The sequence below is a fragment of the Perca flavescens genome, chromosome 13, assembly GCF_004354835.1.
Source record: "Perca flavescens isolate YP-PL-M2 chromosome 13, PFLA_1.0, whole genome shotgun sequence".
NCBI lineage: Eukaryota > Metazoa > Chordata > Actinopteri > Perciformes > Percidae > Perca > Perca flavescens.
Window position 1 is genome coordinate 9,660,279 of NC_041343.1, and position 20,070 is coordinate 9,680,348.

The following is a 20,070-nucleotide window of genomic DNA, read 5'->3' on the forward strand; positions in this document are numbered from 1 at the left end:
ACGTGCCGCATAATCAAGGATTTTTGCCTGCAACAATCACAAAAAAACTCAGTGTTAAAACATGTTGTGTTGGTGTTTAACAAGTGTTCTTAAGTTGAGCACTTGCCTCCACTGCTTCACTAATCACTATGCCCCTCATTTGCCATTGTGTCCAGTGTACCACCTCTGACTAACTTCAAGGGCTAAATACAGGAGTGTGCCAAAGTTTTAGTACATTCCAATGGAGACATCTATACTGTAACTGCACTGTAATGTTATATTATTGTCTTTGTGGACTGATGTAAAAATAAGTACTGTAGGTGTCCGGCTTTCTACAAGCTATCGATTGATGTCAAATTATTGCCTTCTTTTGCGATTTTAAAGGTAAGACGGATAATAACAAGTTGATCTAGTTCAACATTCCTGCCTTTCATTCCGAAGTACCTATCTGTTTGTGTGCTTTAGTGTTGTTACTAATCAGGAGAAAAATCCACTGTGGTCAAGCTGATGTTCAACCTTTCCAGAGGCCATTCTTTCTTCCATTCAACAAAACTACAACAGCGAAACTGATACTGCTATTCAACATGATGCAATCTGTATGTATGGTGAATTATTTTGTTAATAAAGGCAATGTTTATATTGTTACGGATCAGTCTTTATTTCTAAAATTGTATATACTTTATATCATATGACAATTTATATTTACAAATGACACATTGGAAACACGCTTTTAAAATGTTTCTGAAGTCCCTTCAGCATTCAGACGCTTCAGATAAATATAACCTAAAAATAAAGCCGCACATACTAACGAAAAGATGTTGTTTCCCTGGAAACATAAAAAACATAAGAATAAATAAAGCAACATCTGTAGTCTTTCAAAGAGACAAATGACCATGGTAGTGTTCTTATGCTCCAATCGTCTCTGCAGTTACCCAAAGTGTCTCTTCAAAACATCGGCTCTCATCCAAGAGGATCCGTGCGGGTGTGCTGCTCCACCTGCTGTACTGAACACGCCTGGTGGGTGTCACAGGGCTTCCGTCCCGCTAAGCAGCAAGGACATCTGCTGATCCGACACGCTCTCCTGCTGAGCCCCACCCATGGCCTGACACAGGTAGACGGCCAGGATGTGTTTGCACTGGGAGAAAAGAGCGCAGAACCTCATTCCTCTAGTGAACATGGGCACCGATGTGATTAATGACACAGATATAAAAACCCTAATGACGCTTCAATCATTTTAAATTCAAAGATCTCATGTAAAAAAATAATAATAAATAGAAACAAGAACAATAAACAAGAAAGGAGCTGCTTGGCCCTGACCTGCTGGGAATTTCCCACTGAGTGAACTTTAATCCAAGAATAAAAGTCAAAAAGCAAATGCCAGAGCTATAAACATTATTGTTAATAAAAAGCAGAGATTAAGAGGGTTATGAGTGTACTATCATTTGAAGTCACTGTTCTATTATTAATTTGACTATTATCGCCACTGTTCATCAAATCCCCAACTGGCCCGTCAGACACCGCCTACCAAGAGCCTGGGTCTGTCCGAGGTTTCTTCCCAAGAGGGAGTTTTTCCTCGCACTGCTTGCTCTTGAGGGAATTACTGTAATTGCTGGAATTGTTGGGGCTTTGTAAATTATAGAGTGTGGTCTAGACCTACTCTATCTGTAAAGTGTCTCGAGATAACTCTTGTTATGATTTGATACTATAAATAAAATTGAATTGAATTGAATTGAAATGAGTGTGTATTATTTACCGAATGGAGTATTTGTGTAATGAGTAAGATGTGACTCATGAAGCTAAATGTGTGTTCAATGACAAAAAGCCCTGCAGTTGTGTGTTGTGTGCATGTGTCACTGAACACATTCATTATTACCAACATGTTAATAACTGACTTGTTTTTCCCCTGAGCCTATTCAATGAGATTGCCTCCATACTGACACACCTGTGGATTCATGTTTTACATAAACAATGAGCCAAAGTTTGGTGAAAAGGTACATCAAATTTGTTTACTAGCTTCACATGTCTGTGTTCTGTTAGTGGAAGAGCTCCTTTATCTGTCCTCTGACCTATTTTTCAGAGCAGTATAAACTTGTTTGGCCTTTTCCAGTCATGTTGGAATCTACAGAGCCCCTAAATGAGCAGAGGGGCTCCAGCAGGGCAAGGACTGAAAACTGCATGGTCAAACTCACAGTCTCTTGAGTTTTGTATGGTTTTGACTTTGGGACTGGAGAGTTACAGTATGTTATTAAAATCTGATAAAGCAGAAGTCTTATTTTTGCACCATCTATTAGCTTCCACACATGCAAAGACACAAAACCGACTCCAGCTTCATCTAGCTAGCTATAAAAGTTGCAGGAGAGTTTGATGAGGCCGTAAATAGTTTTTATTGTCTGTCTTCAGAGTGTTTTCATGGGGAATGATACCAGTAGCGCTGCTGCGGTCATGGGGAGTCTCCATGGTATGTTGCAGCTCTCTGTTTCTCATACTGATTTTAGCAGCATCCTCCAGAGAACCAAGTTTTCCCGATCCTTGGAGGAGGAGGCCGTTTGCTTGCAAATATTTAGAGCAAAAACAGCCAGTTAGAGTGGCGACACCCCTCAGTGACCAGACAAGAACATGACCTGACCACGATACATCTGTTACACACATTTCAACATGTACTGTGTCTCACTTTTGACTGGGCGGCGGTTTTCTCCAGGATACACGCCTCACTGACAAGACACAATGGCTGTAAAAACGTTTTCGGTGTGTAAATATTCTGCTGTATACACTGTCTACCATATATATTGTATGTGTTTCTGAGTTTTGTCTTCTTATGTGTAGGGTCGGATATAATTTGAATACTAACAGGGATCTAATTTCCACAGAGGATCCAAAATCCTATATTTGCAGGTTATTTCAGGTTCCTGCTACATACAGACTACCCTATTGTCTGAAAGGCGGAGATTGTACTTGCAAATTACAACTCCTCTGCATGTTTTTCTGTATTTTTTAGTCAATATTATCCTAAAAATATTGATGATGAACATGAATATTAAATATTAGTTATGGCAGTAAAGGAAAGTGCTCTTTTTTTTTTAGTAGAGATGCACACTGTTATCTATCATAAAGTATCAACAGAAATGATTATGATTTTAAGTAGGATTCATAATTATAAAAGCCAGCAATTTACATAGCATTTCTACTTTTCTTTTTACATAAAATATGTAGAAGATTAATTATAAGATATTTTAAATGCCGGAAATAGCATTTTTGTTTTGAAGAACCTCGACTTTTTGGAAGATAAACATGATAAACTCTTTCTTTCATTTATCAACTGAAACAAAACTACTTTCTAAAAGTGGCAGTGGAGTTTTTTAAATAAAAATCGGTATAAGCACTCAGTGTCAGTATTGAGGTTTGATATATAGCCCAACCTGTGTGTAACAGTTAGTTTGAGACTCACCAGTGGGCCCTCATTTCTGCGGAGCACGGTGTAGGCGAAGGCCGGGCACGGGCAGTAGTGACAGGACACAAAGCATGTGTACAAACGCCCCGAGCCTCCCATTACCTGCAACAGATTCATGCAAAGTACATGTAAATATGGGTCAATGCCTCAGTGCATTGACCTCATTTGAAATATCATACACAGAGTGAGTTGTCTCTTAATGAGGAAGGAGGTTCACCAAACAACGCTGTTTGTACTGGCTGCCCGTTGTTTGTAGTTCAGCTCGCTGAGAAGCAGTGGACAGAGTAAAGGCATGAAGAAAAACAAGCTCCTTCCTGGATCCCAAATGTCACTCAACTAGTCCAGAGATGACTGGCTGAGATCAGAGAAGTGACATGAAGATGATTCTGATTAAATCTCTTTTTTCCCCTCCATCCCTCTCAACCTTAAAGGGGTGATAGAATGATTATATAGGGTATTTCACACTGTTGCTTAAGGTCTCCTAATAGGGTATGTAACATAGGTTGGGCTGAAAATGGCCCAAGTGATTTTCTGTGGGCCATTAACTACACTGTGAATTTGAATTGAATTTAGTGGTAAAATAGCAGATGAACAATGTATACAATTTCAAAAATCTGCGTGACCTAGATTCAGAAGACTAGCTGACCTCAGGTCAGTTGTGTAGCCTATTTAAATGTTGGGGCGTGACAAAGACTAGAGCCAAATGAGGAGGAGTTGAGAAGTTGACAACAACTTTTAGGTTTGTTGAGATTCGCTCGTTTTCAGAAGCAGTTTCAAATTGTGAGATTTGCAGAGTAAAGAGATGTCAATGGGATTTTGAGGTTCTATGTATGTCTTATTTACCCTCCAAACTGTCGTTTTTCAACTATGACTAAGACATAACTATGAAATCGGTTTTTCATTCTATCACCCCTTTAAACGTTGATTGTCAAATTGACTAAATCAAGTGATATGTCCGGTGAATGAATGAACAACACACAGCACAGCAACACAATCCCTTTTTTTCCTTTTGAGTCTGACCTTCTTAGCGCCACCTTTCCCTTTTCTTTCTTGGCTTTCCATCATTAGACTCACACACTGTCTGTTAATGTTACCAATAGACTTCCAAACGTGACAAGGAAAAAAATAGGTGTTCAATGGCTTTACGTCATAGGCCAACCTGGGCTATGCCATTTGGGGAGGGTCCGCTCACTGATCCCCCTGAAAATCCTAGACATGGTTGTGACCTGCATTTCGTTAGTGCTTTCTGTTTGTATTGAAATAAGAGGCTGCTCCGTACGGGTTGAGCAGAGGCTGCACAGTTTGACCTGCGGGCAGCGGCCGCACACCAGGCCGCCGGATGATGTTGCTAAGAACTTGCAATGTATAACTATTATCTCTACCGGCCCACCAGGAAAAGTCCTGACTCTCCCGATTGCCACTCTGCTACTGCCATCCCTTCAAATAAACTGATTTGAATGGAGTGTCTCAAAGCCCACAGAGTCAGTCACTGTTTCAGTGTCACTACACCAGCTAATGTCACCTAGAGACATCATCATTTCAAGTCTTCATGCTGTGATTTCCAGCTTCCTTCTTTTTACAGTCCAAAATTGCTTGAATATCGCAACTTGAGTTCTGTTTTTGGGTGGACTCGCCTTTTAAATGTTTCATAGAAGTTGTAGGACAGTGGTTGGGTTGAAGGTGAGGTTGCTTCCACCATCAACATCATCATTTCCCATTAGTTATTTGGAGGAGACGAGATAGAAACGATGCATTTTTAAACAACCTGTATGTGGTGTATAATGGCCTCGGCTGACAGGACCTCCAGATGCTGATGCTTACTGCCAGCTATAGACAGTGATTTAAGTCTCATCCACATGCACATGACACATGAGGACATTAAGTTGGTGGATTAGCTTGACACTTCAAAATAACTAATGCCTTCCAACGTAGCAGAGCAGGTTCCATTATTCTCCAGAGCTTTGATAAATTACCTTTCCCTGTGACCTACAAAAGCAAAAAACTCCCATTTCTTTAACGTGACACTTCATTATAAATAAGGCACAAGAGAGACAATTACATGGACTTAAAGCCCCTTAGTAAAGATGGATAAAGCACCATCAGCACCAGCAGGATCAGGATAGAAACAATGCAACTGTGGAGACCAGGCCAAGGACCTCAACAGTTTCTTAAGAGCCAAGTTTATTGAAAACCAGCTCACACTTGGGCCCCTTTTGTAGCATGCTGTCATCACGGATCTGCTGCAGCTCACACTGCAAAGCTGGCAGCTAACATCATCAACACACACAACAAACTTCCACTACCTGGCAGGGATGCAGGTTTTCTCAGAATGATACTATACATCAATATCTGCCATTCAGTTGCAACAACAGAAGGAACAGTGAGAGTTAAAGCCTCGGCAAAGCTCTGTCTCTTCCTGAAATGCTGGCTCTCACGGGGAATACTTCTCGGTCAGCCGCCATGAGCCGCAGGGCCAGGGCGGCCCTCTGTCCACTGGTTCCGCACCACAAACAAGGATTCTGGGAAATGGAAAGCTCTATGAAATCATTGAGATACACATCTCTTTGGCTAACTAATACAGTATCAAAGTGCTTCAAGAACTGCCCGTCTCTCATGTGTGCGCTAATTAACTACTTCAAGTGCTAAAAGGCCTTCTTCCATGCCACATAAACATTCCCGCCAGGAGAATGGTTTCGCAAACTAATGCCAAAGATAAAATAAATTTAGGGGGTCTTTTAGCTGCCTTTCCTTACAACCAGGCGCTCGCATTATCACAACATCCTCTTTATCAACCTTATGAAGCCTTTTGTGCTCTGTTGGCCACAGAAAAACAGGATATCTGAACAGTGATGGTACATTTTTTAACACGACAGGGCAACAAAAAAGAAGAAGCAAATGTTAGTATGGGGTGTGTGTATCAGTAAAGGTGCAGCACAGTATATTGTGTAGGGTTCCTGTGTGTAGATGGGGGAGTGGTTTAAAAGAAGAAGAACAAGAGAAAAGAATAAAAGAGTTGTCTGGCAGTGGTGGCTAATGATATTCCATGGTCAGACCATTTTATGATATTATGTTTTGTCTTTATCTGCTATTTGTAATCTTCCTTTTTTCACAAACTTAGCTAGCATTTTTGTTTATGCTGCATGAGGCATTGGTTACCCTCCTTTTGTTAAAACATAATAAAATATATGACACACTGGTATCGGATTGGTACTCGGTATCGGCCAATACGGAAGTTCAGGTATCGGTATCGGGAAGCAAAAAATGGTATTGGGCCATCTCTAGAGAAAGCCTGCTCATGTGGGGAGAGATGATTTTTAAATTGATGTCAAATGATCTGAGGCACAGAAAAAGTCATATTCCTAGCTGATATTTACTATCTTGCAACTGTGCTGTCTGTCAGTCTTCCAAGTGTTTGTTTTGTTCAACCAACAGTTTCAAACCCAGAGATATGCAATTTACTATTATGCAAAATGTGTCTGGCATTTTTGCCAGAATTAATAATTCATCAACTATGAAAATAGTCAAATAATGCCAATCAACTACTTAAACAACTCATTATTTCAACACCACTGTCCTCAACAGCAACCTCAATATCTTGTTGCGTAAAAGAAGAAAACCTCTATCCACCGAGTGTTTGTGGTCATACTGTTGAGAATACACAACTCATTACTTCTGTTTCCCAACAGGCTGCGGTACACCATCGCCTTTAAAAAAGGTCACTGAACGTTAAGAATGAGATAAGGTTAAAAAAAATCCCAGCATGGAAATGCCAGTCTCTCATGAGTTATTCATTCCTTTGGAGGAAAGAGGAGACCAAATAACCTTGACAACATGAGAAACTCGATTGTGTCCCACGGAAACAGCATATTAACAGGAAATTACAAAAAAATGGCAGGATTTTGTTAATTTATCAACTACTTCAGCACTTCTGTGACACAGTGCGAAGAACTTAGCACGCAAGTCACGGTACTGCCAGTAAACTCAACACTAACTGTTTTCTAAGAATAGAGTTCCATTTCAAACATGGGTCTGATGATTTTGTGGAAACCATTTGAAAAAACTTATTTCTGCTTTGTTAAGATTACTTTTTATGATCTGATAAGAGAAATCTGCTCTCTCATCCTCTCTTTGTCCCACAGGAAATGCATAGAGTCTTGACAAGTGGGCGACTAATTGCAGTGGGGCTCTATTCTTAAATGAGCCCCACTGAAGAAAATCCAGCATGTTGGTCTTGCTTCGTAGTAACCTATAGGCTGCCGATCTCACAGAATTCTGTGAAATGAAAAACTGTGGTAGTTTCACAGATTCGCCGAAAATTCTGTGACGGGCCCACGGATGTGACGCATGTATGTTTGTTCAAAACCACATGGAGGATCTTTGATGCTGGACATGCTGTGTTTCCTGCCTTGTGTGCGTTATTGCTCTATAAACCACACACCGAAACACGTAACCATACAAACCTGTAACCTGTCTTCTTGATAATGCTTGGAATAAAAGAATTGTGGAATTGAAAGTGATTGGACAAGAACTGTTCTTACCGACACCTCCACTGGTCTCACGCCAGCCACCCACAGCCCTTTACACCTCCTTTTCAATGTAAGTCAATGGCATCATCATCCGTGGTGTACGCACAGATTCCCTGATCACAGCACGTTTATTTCTGTACAGAGAAGCTGTATACAGCTTTGCTGTTATTGGTATTTTTAGCTCAATAACCGCTGTTTTAATCAACATGTATTCACCAGATCTTATCATGGTTTAATTGTATTTCTTTTAATGTTATTATTTCGGTCTATTTCGGCCAGGGAAGCTGCTTTGTTGTTTTGATATTTTAATACTACATCTAGCAACATATATGTAGATATTATCATAGTATGCATTTCTTTACTTTAATAATATTATTTTGGTCTTATTACTGGTGAAATATTACAGTAGGCTGTAAGACAGAACACGATATGATCAGAGTTGGGCGCATGCAAAGCCGATTTCCCACAATGCAATGCCGGCATTCAATTCAGAGAATCAGACAACGATCAGTGGGTCTTTAACGCCAGCATCGATTCAATATACATATATATAATCAGTGGTTTTGTCATCAGCAACAACACGTTGCTCAGTTTTGTTCCAGTAAGTTATGCACGATAATAACGTTTAAAAAAATCTGCGTGTATATATCTATGGTCCTGGTAAGCTTAACTTTACTTAACAGCGCCACCTGCTGTTGTGGAGTGCGAATTACAGGACATTTGTTAGAAAATGTACCTGCATTTGTGTGTGGATCTGAGGGCATTTGTGTGTGGATCAGCAAGGCGGAAAGTTAGTGCCAAAAGTCACGTGACAGTTTTGTACTTGTAGAATTTGTTTTGTACTTGAAGGATTTGTTTTGTACTTGAAGGATTTTTTTGTAATTGAAGGATTTTTTTTTCCGTACTTGTAGAATTTGTTTTGTACTTGTAGGATTTTTTTTTGTACTTGAAGGATGTTTTTTTCCGTACTTGTAGAATTTCTTTTGTACTTGAGGGATTTTTTTTTGTACTTGAAGGATTTTTTTTTGTACTTGAAAGATTTTAGTTTGTACTTGCAGGATATTTTTTGTCATTGAAGAAATACGTTTTTGTATGTGTAAAACATACTGTATTTGTTTGATAGGTAGGTTTCTTATTTGCAGAACAAAATGCATTAGTTTGTGAATGATGTTTTGTATTTGCAAACCACACTGAGTTTGTTTGTGAATCGTTGGGTGTGAGTAAAACACGTTTTGTGTGTGTGTGAGGTTTTGGCATGATTCTAACTCCATAGCGCCAGGCTAGATGATTCTCCGTTTCATGGTGTGAGAGTGGCATCATTCTTCACATTTAAGTCTTCTAAGCGAATAAACATTTTACCACAACTTTTGATTGTTTTATTTGCCATTAATCTGCAGCTGTGTGTGAGTGGTAGCCTGCATCTGTATGTGTGAGTGATGTGGAAACTGAAGTGTTTCAGAGCAGCAAGTAAACAGTGAAGTATAAAGCAGAGCAATGAGACCTTCCGACAAGTTCAGACAAACAGTCCAAGCAAGAGACATGTCACCTCCACTAAACAGAGTCGGCAAGATGTTGTGAACTTACAAAATAATACCATTCATTTAACACTGCAAGAATTAAATAGCATTGTCCGCATCGGTCTGGACAGACTAAGGCTGCAACTAACAATTAGCATTATTGATTCATCAGCCAATTAGTTTCACAATTGATTGATTATTCGTTAAGTCTATGAGATATTTTTTTAAAGTAGAGAAGAAAGCCCATCACAACTTCTAAGTGACATTAAACTGCAAACCCCAAAACATATATCATTTATCATCACATATGACAAAGACAAGAAGCAAATCCTCATGTATGAGATGTAATAATTGCAGATTTGTTTTTCATTTGCGCTCTATGACAGACTGAGTTAGTACAAATAAGATATTTTTGGATTCACAGACCTCAATATTCAAAATCTAAACATTCCAAAGTGCTAAACATATTTTGTAATACTGCTTGACCATATAATGTCAGACAGCTTAAAGCACCAACTATTGAGTTGAAAGTGTCCCAGCAGAACAGAATCCATGTCTTTATTTAGCTGCATTGTACTTTATGGTTCCTTTCATAAAACAGCTTTTGCAGGGGCCTGAAGGAGTTTACAGGAAATGTGTGGTCACAATGACCACAACCTCAGTGGGCTGCCTTGTTTCTCCAATCACAAGTCATTCTGCATCCTACTGAGATTTACTTTTAACTTAGAGGACAAAATGACTCAGGTCAGTTCTTAGAGTATGGAGTAATAGCATTTCTTCAATTTGGTAATATTCTGTATTTGTACAGGGATTTTTTAAATATGATTTATGGTTTAAGAACTCAATCATGGTGCCCACTCTATTATGTAATAGTTCCTATTTCTTAAGTAATTTAGTAATATAACATTAATAATTAAAAAACAGAATTATTAACAAAATATCAAACAGAAAAGTTGAGCAAGTTAGGTAACACATGTTATTGTGATTTTAGCGCGTTCTTTTGAGTATCTCCTCTCAGTGCCTCTATTATACAGTTATAAAATGTCACACATCGAGTTTAGGTTGGCATTCAATTAGCACACAATAGTGTAGTGTGCTTTTGTGTGAGCCATTGCTGGGAGTTGACTAATGGATGTGCCAAGGGATGAAAAGGATTCATTAAATTAACAACAATCTAACAACCGACTGAGGTGATTTCTTTTTGCTTTCTTTGAAAACACCGTGAATGAAAAACCACAAGCTACAAACACTCTATTAATTTTGGTGATTTTCTGTGTAAGTTGAGAGGAAATCAAATGAGAGTCAGCTGACAGTTAACTGAAAGTCAACATTAAAGAGCCATACTGGGGAAAGAAGAAAGGAAGGTACTGGACACAGGAGAACACATAATGAACGAATGATTGAATCAACATTCATGAGGTTATGAGGTCAGCAACTGCTGTTCTATTGTTTACCTGATAATATATAAGGCACTATGAGAGTCCCTTGAGGGAACACCATGTTTGGGTCTTAAGTAAAGGCATCTGATTCTTTACATTGACATTGATTGTAATTTTTCAAGAGAACTAGAAGAAAATGACCTGAGTAAATGAAAACATAAGCTTATAGATTCGCCTGGTTTCCAGGTTTGCCAGGACCCTAATTATGTAGCTTTCACAAGTTGGTTTTGCTGTGGGAGAATGTAGATATTGTGGTAATGATTTAATGTTAGAATGCAAACTATTAATTTGTAGTATATAAACTGTACAAGTAGGGCTACTGTTTGTAAAGGCTTAGAGTTGACAGAAGTATGACAAACCTGGAATGCTTTGCGTCCGCTGGGAGATAACAGACAGGTGACTGAATGCTGGTCAACAAGGTCCAAAGCCTGCAGCGCACAAGGGCCAAAGACAAACTTCAACCTGAAAGACACGAGGAAGAAAACGTAAGAGGAGGGTAAGAGAAGTACACACATCCAGAACATGTTTTGTACTTTTGTGCTCAAGTTAAAAAAATGTACATGGCATAAGACTTGAAAATGTGCTTTGTGCAAAACAATAAGTTATGCAGATATTATGTGTGTGTGTGTGTGTGTGTGTGTGTGTGTGTGTGTGTGTGTGTGTGTGTGTGTGTGTGTGTGTGTGTGTGTGTGTGTGTGTGTGTGTGCCTGTGGTGGAGCTTCTCAATAAACAAATATGTTTTATCAGTCCTCCGTGAGCTGTGGACTTTTGGGGCTAGTATTGATATAGGAACCGGCATATGTCCTCTTTTACAGTAACTTCCTTCCTGTATGACTGTTGAATCTTCACACAATCGCGAACCAAGCTCTTCCTCTTTCATTTTAGGGGGCTACTACAAAAACCTTACGTTTTAAGTTCATGTTTCTGATGGCAAATATTATTTATTTTAGTTTGTAGCTGTGCTTGAAATATCTGTGAATCAATGTGAACATCATGCATCCACTGGAAAATACCCTACCAAACAAAAATAGGTGTAATAATCCAAGATATAGCTAATTTGTACCAGTGTTAACGTATTTTAACCTTCACTTAAACTCAGTGTAGACCACACTATGACTGGTTTAAAATCTAAACATATACTAAGAATATTATTTGACTATATATATCATGAAATGACAATAGGATGCAAAACACCATGTACAATTATCATATTGATGTTCAATGCAATAAACACTGACCCTGTAATGCATTACATCAGAAAAACTCTTCTAATGTAAACTTTAATAACCCAATTTGCTAGTTTTTAAAACAGATTTCCCTATGAGTCAGAGATGAGAGATACCAGGAAATAAATATTAAATGATGTGTGAATGACCACAGAGTATAGGAAAATACATAAACAGGATGTGGTTGTGTTGAACTACAATAACTCAAACCACAACGCCGTAAAAACACAAAGCAGTATCATGCCACTGTGTGTCAGTGCTACATCACTTTGGCAAATCCAGATGCCTCCCTCATCCACCTCAGTGTGGTTTCTACACTTTACACCCACTCAGATTCAGCCTTGTGCAGACCTTTTAGGATAGCCAAACTAGGAGGATTTTTTTAACGTAAAAGACTTCAATTCCTGGTGGCTGGGTAACAATTCAAAATACAAAATATACAGCAGATAAATTGCAGAGTTTAACCTTTAACCTCCTGAAAAAGTGACACTACGTGAATGGGGCAAAGGAGAAAGACGGCACAGGAGAAAGACGGCGCGGAACAACGCCGCTTGTTCAGGTTTAGGGTCTTACTGATACTTACGCAATAAGCAGGTCATCAGGAACTGAAAAAAAGAGAAAAACATGTTCATGTTTTTACAAAAAAATCAATTCCACAGATTAAAGAGTGATGGAATGTATCTGGAATCTGTTTAGATGACATAAATCCAAAATGTAACACAGAGCAGCAACCACTCTGCTTTGTGTTGATGTAGATACTTTATTTACATACACACATAGAATCTTCACTTCTTGTGCATACTTGTTCGTCTTGACTTTGGTTCTTAAACATTTTTTATCAGCCACCGGAGAACTATGCCCAGAGATGAGTGCTTGGCCTTGTCCGCAGTGTTATACTCTACATTGCATTTCAATAGAAGGCACTGCACGTTTCACTCCATTCTACTTCAGATGTATCGGATGTGTGCAATTACTAATTACTTTTCAGGTACTATTAAGGTTTTATATATCTCTACATTGTGGTAATGCTACTTTTTGGTAGAGGATTTGACAATGTTTCTATCCATTCCTCGTGGTACAGCAACAGTCTGGTGGACAATGAAGAAAGCTGATGGCCAAACAGTTGTGATTCAAGTCTAATGTGAATTTCAGATAATACAGGGAAAAAAAGGACAACTGCTAAGATGGCTCTGTGTCAACTATTCAAACCTGCAGGGACTTAACAATATGAAGTCCCTAGACGTGACTCATACAAATTAAACCAGCTCTTCTCGAAGCCAAAGCTTCTGTGCTCTTTGGTTTGGTTGTCTAAAAAATTGTCAAGTACAGAAAAGCCACAACCGCTGCCTAATAGTAATAAAAGTCCATCGAGGCATACTAAGCAAAATTGGGATTTAGGAAGGCATAATCCTTTATGGACAATATACAAAACATTGTCATATTTTATGTAATGTCAGACAAAAACTATGCAGGGACAACTGTAATATGTAATAAATGTAAACCACTGTAATGTGTGTGACATATGAATTATGTCAGTCTCATCATTTTGGACATGTTGTGTATAATACTACCAACTAAGTTCTATTTGAGTGTCCCAGTGAGCCAGTATGCACAATAGGCCTTTTTCCCAGCATAGGTGTAAATAATAAAATCTATGATGGCCGAATTCCATCAATCTGCTTCTGTTTCGGGTACATGCCTTACTGGGACACATGAACAGAACTATTGTTTATTAGTAGTACCACAGAGATTATCCAACTATGACAAGCAACAACAAACAAAAAAGGAAATCTGCTGTGAAAAAAAACTATACCAGGACCCTGGAAGTTAACATCAAAATGGAATAGCCATTATTGATGTTATTAATTACGCCTGTACATTTCCTGCAAAATGTCTGTTGTGAAAAAGGTCTATTCAGCCTATCAGTGCATGAAGCAATAGGTGTGCTGCCCAGTGCGAAGAGAAAAGAGGTAGAAATGTGTTTACACAACAGCGCCTCCCACAGCCCAAATATTGAACTACATCGTTGTATAACGCTGGAACAACATTAGGTCAAAATGTACCAAATGATGCACTAACGTAACTGTAAAGTGTAGTAACGACAGCTACGTTTTAGTTAATGGAAAGTAAGCTATTCATTCCTAACAAAGGATAAGTTAACATTAAGTTTGCACAGAAAGTCAAGCGCGTTTATCACATTCTGCTACATTCATGTTAGTTAGCTAGCTAGTAATGCTACAGCTATTTTTCCTTTAAAACTGTTCAGGGGTCAACTGTCACACATATCTCCATTTACTACCCTCGTCTTACTTTGGGACGTTTCCTCGTATGTTTTTTTAATATCTCGGAAAAGCTGTTCGGCCACTGCAGGTAAAAATGAACGCATTTTCAGCATGGACTAAGTATAAGATTTTCATAACGTTTTGTTTCAGGAAGTCAACGACTCCTGTAGCCAATAAGCATAGCTTGTCAATAAGGTGCAACCAAAACATTACGACTTCCGGCTCGACCGTTAGATTTCCTTCCAAAATAAAAAAAACGAACATGAGGAACATCATAAATATATAGAGGAACATAACTCAAGCGCAGTCATTGCTCAAGCGTGGTATTTACGGGGAGACCCTTGACTTTTTAAGCTTTGCAAACTAATAAGGTGGAGTAGTCATTATTTTAATATTCCTGCTACCACAGAGACACTAGAACAGTGGCATATACCTTGAGACACGTTTGACATGTACCTAGAGCATTGTTAATATAACTTGCTTTATACCTATGCTTAATACATGTATCTCTTAAATGTATTATTTTTAAATAAAAAAAGTCTTTGTATGTTAAAGACAAGCAATCCCCAGACAGATGTATATTCATGCTATTTTCAGAAAAGCTATCAATGCGCCATTGACATGTATGTTAATGCCTACTTTGTCATACTATTTTGATTCACTTGTGTTGCCCTATAAAGCACCAGTTTTGTAACTCTCCAAATCGTTTTTCATTATGAGGTTATGACATTTGCTAAAAAAAAAAAAAAAAAAAAAAAAAAAAACCTGTCAAGACCAATAATTTCTTGCTGTATATCGGATATTGACTAATCACCGGAACTTTTCACAGGGGCATTGGTGAACTGTAGTTAGCCGAGCTAGCATGCACAACACCATTTTATTTCACAAAAGACTTTTTGACATGTCATAGCAGCAAAAGCAGACTATGATTGATTATACCGATTGCTCCATTTCACTTACCGGTAGTTGTGCCTATACCGGATCTTGGTACTGAACATGCTGGGTCACTGATAGGGCTTACTGCAGCACTTACATGGAACATAAACCATAATGAATGTTATTAATAACAAGTTTGCTTTTAATGCTATGATGTCAAAACGTCTGCTGTGAAACAGGCCTATATCAGAGGCCTGGCACTGGCTCACCTAAATGGAAAGCAAAAGATATCTGCTGTCTACTGTTGTGCATTATCTTGCACTACTGACAGTCAGTCTCAGACAAAAAGCCTCTTTAACCCATCATGAACAGAATGAGTTAAGAAAATAATCACTATCTCCATTTAGCACATAGAGCCATGTGCCTCAACAGCTGATTTTCCATGGCTCATGTTTCAATGTATGGCTTGAAAGGTTAATCTGAAATGGGGATGCAGCAAAACCTGTATTTTAGATAAACCAGTTATCTGTGCCACAAGGGGCTCCAATGTGTGAGATTTTTTTTTTTTAAATGTTAAACCACAAGTTGCAATTGCTGAAACCATAAGGTTGTCAATAATTTTATATTGCATCAATTCACAAATGAAAATAAACCTTAAGAATGTTGGTACACCTCAGTCGATGACAATTATGACCACAAGAAGATCTACAAGAAGAAAATCAAAGTAGTCCATTAAATAGAAGGCACACCTCTTAAGAACCTACACATTTCAGTGGTGGAGAACTGATCCACTTTATTTGATTGGTCTGAACTCTTGTAATAGCCTACTAAGAGACATTGTGCGATACAAACATTGCATTTCAACATCATAGAATACACGGGTTTTCAAGTCTTAATTTCAAAAAGACAAAAAAAAAAGTTACTACTGCGTGTTTGATAGAGAGCTGAAAAGATGCTCCAATTCTTTTTCGGCTTCATGTCGGATTTCATTAAGATTCAAGTTTGTAAACTTTTTTTTTTTTCATTGCCTTTGTAAACACATAACATCCCATCTAAACAGGATGAATAACGAAGATGTTGAAAATGACATAAAATAAAAATCTGAACATGTGCTATGACAAATTATTCAAAATCAAAATAAAGGGAGGAAAGGAAATATCAAGTTTATCATTGCAGAATGGATGTGTTAACTGAGCAAAGTGAAAGCTAAAAAAAAAAAAAAAAAAATATTGTATTTTTCACATACTTGCAAAGGAACATTACTGCCATTTATGAAGTTGACCTATAATAATTAATATTCAAAGCTTTATGCCTGTTGATTGACACAATGATAGTAGAGCTTAAGTGGTCACGGTTTTGACTCACCATGACAGCAAACTCCTAAACATTTAACGGTACCATACACTTAAAACTGTAACTGTGATGCAAGCCTCACACTACAGAATCATGTACCAGCTACAAGAAAGGACAGGAAGTAAAAAACATCCAGATTTCTGTGAGTGGTGGAAAAACGTTAAAGCACATTTTAGTATACTCCTCTGCTGGAGGTTGAATAAGTTACACAGCAGGTAGTATGCTTTTTTTTTGTCAAAAGCTACAAAGCAAAAAAGTGCAACAATGGTGCAGACCATTCTTTGTTTGGTTAGTTTTGTCTTTTTTGTGTAATGGAAAGACAATTTACAGAGTTCAGATTATTGTCAGGACAGTATCAAAAAAAAGAAGAGAAAAAAAAAAGAGGGACTACAGAAACAAATACAAACATCAAACACCAACGTATATCTCTGAGAAAATTAGTTAAAGCTGCCTTCTTTCTCAAGTCACAAGGCATGGCAAAACCTGACATACTATTTTTTACCATGACATCATTGCAGAGCAAATCATTCTTAACAGGTTGGAAACTGCAGAGAGAGAAGCTACATGTGACACACCATGGTCAGCTATTGAAAAAAACTAAGCAAAAAAACATTGGCTCACTTTCATTGTTTAGACGGGGTCCAGGAGTAGTCATAGGATATTTTTTCTGGCAAAATTAAGCTTATATCAGACTTTTCACCGTTCTGCTATAACACCAGTGTTCTCAACTTCTTATGAAGACATTTTTCTGTCTTGAACGGGGTGAGATGTTACCCCTACCATCTGATAGTTACAATGCATGCATCATCTCCACTATGTGGCGAAGAAAAGCATCACATATCATTGCTGTTTAAATGTTCCGTTTCATCCTCGAATGTCCACGATATTCAGGCTCTGGTGGTGCTTGGTGGATGGTGCAGGGTGGCTGAACCTCTGTGCTCCACTCATGGTCAAGTACAAACCAAAGGTTCGGTCTCTCTTAACGTCACTATGGTAAAAATATTAGAGTGGGTGTCAGGTCACGTGGGGCGGGGGTGGACTGGGAGAGACCATCTGTGATACTAAAGATTACACCCCTACTCTTCCCATTTAAAGTGGATCAATTTAAAAGCGACATTAAAATAAGAAACAATCAAGTTAAGAAAAACACTGCAAAAGGTTACTCTATTTACATACAATGATTCTCTTAAAGACAAGGTATATCTTTACAGAAATCAAAAAAATTCAGAAATAGTCTCTTATGTTGTTTCTTTTTACATATTAAGTTCTTCATCTTTAATATAGCTCATGTCGTCCCCTCAGTCGAGTCTTGCTTATTTCCCCAACAGGCTGGGTGAGTGCTTCCAGACCAAAGCCAGTCTTGTTCTGGACAGCCCTGCCTGTCAGGCTGCTGCTTGTACTCTTAGCTAATAGCCAGGGGGTGCCATAGCACCAAAAAGAAAAAGGACAACACCCCATCTACTTGTCACACTCGCCAGTAAGCGAAGATAGTTCTGGGAAAGGGGGATGAAAAGAAAAGCCTTAGCGCAGGCCTCTATTAAGGTTATGGGGGCTGTAGCCAGCAGGGCTCAGTCGTCGCTGTCAGACAGGGTCTCGTATTGCTCTGACAGCAGAGACTGCCAGACGCGCTGCTGGGCCACCGGGGCTCCAGCTGGAGGCGGCTGCTGCTGCTGCTGCTGCAGCTGCTTCTGTTGCTGACTCTGTATGGAGGGGGAAGCTATGGAGGTGGGTGGCGTGCTGCTCAGTATGCGCATGGTCAGCGGGTTGTAAGGGAACTGCATGGATCCTGGGCAGAGAAGGAGAAGAGAAAGTGATTTCTTTTTTTTTTCTCTTTTTTTTTTTTTTTTAAGATTCCAGGTATTTCTTTCTACAATTTTACCAGGAGACTAATTTTGTAGACACTGACAGCAGAGGCTGGACAGCTCACCTGTGGATGAGGGTCGGTCGTCCCAGCTCCATTGGGGCTGGGCTTGGGCTTGTCTGTGATAATCTCCCTCAGAGTGGACGGAGGACACTGAGGAGGGACGCTCCCCTCCAGCGTAGGCCTGACCCAGGTTAGGTGACTTGGATTTCCGGCTGTTGGCTTTGCCCTGCTTCTGCTTTCCTGTATATGTATGTATGTATGTATGTATGTATGTATGTATGTATGTATGTATGTATGTATATATATATATATATATATATATATATATATATATATATATATATATATATATAAAAAAATTGTAAATCAGCAACATGTTAAACATAAGATCTTGCCCGAAGAATCTGTCATTTTGCAAATGTAATTTGTTCCTACCCATACTGGGTGACCGGTTAGCCTCCTGGCGGGCTTCACTGCCTGTGCAGGGTGTGTTGTTGATGGCACCCTGAGCCCCTAGTCCTCCCTGGTGCTCTTCTGGTTTCTCCTCCAAGTTGCCCATCAAGGCTTTACGGATGATGTCCTCCAGGCCCAGGTTACTGGCTGGGTCACTAAATGAGTGATTCCTGGTGTTGATGCTGCCTACAATCCACAACACAACAAAACATACAATGAGAAATGAAACATCAACTAGATTGCACCGTGAAGTGTCTGAGCGTCATTCACTGCTACTTACTGGAGCTTGTAACAGCAGGCAAGTTGAAAATCTCTGTGCCTGGTTGTGCGTTTCCTGCAAGACAATTTTTAGCAGTTGAAAAAAACACTTATTTCTGACATGAGGAGTTAATTAATTACTCACAAATGTCTGTCATGCACACATTAAGAAAGCTTGTTCCATCATTTGATGCATGCATGTTAGTTTGAGGGAAGAGGATAAGTAAAGACCCACTTACCAACATCAGAATCACCGGCACCAGAGTTGGAGTTCAACTTACGAAAGATCTCCTGCTTCTTGGATTTCACCATTGGTGAGGTGTTCTCCAGCTTGGTGAAGAAGGAAGGCAGATAGCTGACACTCCCCGGGGATCGCGAGTCAGTCCTTGATCCAGACAAAGGGTAAAAAGTCAAATAGCAAATAGGGGTAACTGGGGCAACAAGCTATTGGTACAAGGCACTTTCAACCCCACTGGGATGTCAAACAACTGCTGACAGGGGGGAAGGTTGCTTGCCTGCTGGCATCCATACAAGATCCATACGACTGATTTACAGACTCATACAGTCAGACATCAAATGTCAGGGCACCAACAGAAAACTAACTTTAGCAATGTGTAGATCAAATGTAGAAATATTGGTTATTTAATATTTACAACATTATTACAGCTGACAAGACATTTATATCTAAATACATATGTTATTATTTTTATTTATTTAATTGTAATCAACTTCTATTGTAACTAACCTTTAAATTGTGTCAGTTACTATATTCCTAACAATGTTAATATAAATATAAAAACTGGTTCTTAATCCATTTTAAGCTATTAAGAGATGTACTGGCTTGTGGGG

The 20,070-nt window shown here is 38.9% G+C and overlaps 2 protein-coding genes across 5 annotated transcripts in view; both read right to left on the reverse strand.

The window, feature by feature from the left end:
• Positions 1 to 39: 39 nt before the first annotated feature.
• Positions 40 to 14,606, reverse strand: zswim7 (zinc finger, SWIM-type containing 7). 4 transcript variants are annotated; one of them, XR_003694096.1, is made up of 6 exons: positions 14,446 to 14,606; positions 12,719 to 12,740; positions 11,269 to 11,371; positions 3,425 to 3,529; positions 2,403 to 2,528; positions 1,056 to 1,114 (listed from the first exon to the last, which is right to left on the reverse strand). XR_003694096.1 is itself a non-coding variant. In XM_028595572.1 (5 exons), the coding sequence occupies exons 1-5, from the start codon at positions 14,528 to 14,530 to the stop codon at positions 1,004 to 1,006; spliced, it is 426 nt and encodes a 141-aa protein (XP_028451373.1). In that variant the 5' UTR covers positions 14,531 to 14,606; the 3' UTR covers positions 40 to 1,003. The 4 variants fall into 4 exon arrangements, 3 of the variants coding, with proteins under 3 accessions (XP_028451373.1, XP_028451375.1, XP_028451374.1); XM_028595572.1 differs by lacking the exon at positions 2,403 to 2,528 and having other exon boundaries at positions 40 to 1,114; XM_028595574.1 differs by lacking the exon at positions 1,056 to 1,114 and having other exon boundaries at positions 1,709 to 2,528.
• Positions 14,607 to 16,056: 1,450 nt separating this feature from the next.
• ncor1 (nuclear receptor corepressor 1) overlaps positions 16,057 to 20,070 on the reverse strand; it is a 59,742-nt gene continuing 55,728 nt past the window's right edge. The window contains exons 43-47 of the mRNA XM_028596354.1: positions 19,461 to 19,606; positions 19,244 to 19,297; positions 18,946 to 19,149; positions 18,574 to 18,750; positions 16,057 to 18,432 (exon numbers count right to left, since the gene is read on the reverse strand). Of these exons, the coding sequence (XP_028452155.1) occupies positions 18,215 to 18,432; positions 18,574 to 18,750; positions 18,946 to 19,149; positions 19,244 to 19,297; positions 19,461 to 19,606 (799 nt within the window). The 3' untranslated portion in view covers positions 16,057 to 18,214. The remainder of the gene's footprint in view (positions 18,433 to 18,573; positions 18,751 to 18,945; positions 19,150 to 19,243; positions 19,298 to 19,460; positions 19,607 to 20,070) is intronic.

Excerpts from the sequence above, each read along its gene's own strand:
- zswim7 (XM_028595572.1), bottom strand. The coding sequence starts at position 14,530 with ATGCTGAAAATGCGTTCATTTTTACCTGCAGTGGCCGAACAGCTTTTC. Across the intron at positions 11,372-12,718 it reads CCTGATGACCTGCTTATTGC|GTTGAAGTTTGTCTTTGGCC; the intron begins GTAAGTATCAGT and ends CGTGTCTTTCAG. Across the intron at positions 3,530-11,268 it reads GCGGACGCAAAGCATTCCAG|GTAATGGGAGGCTCGGGGCG; the intron begins GTTTGTCATACT and ends AATCTGTTGCAG.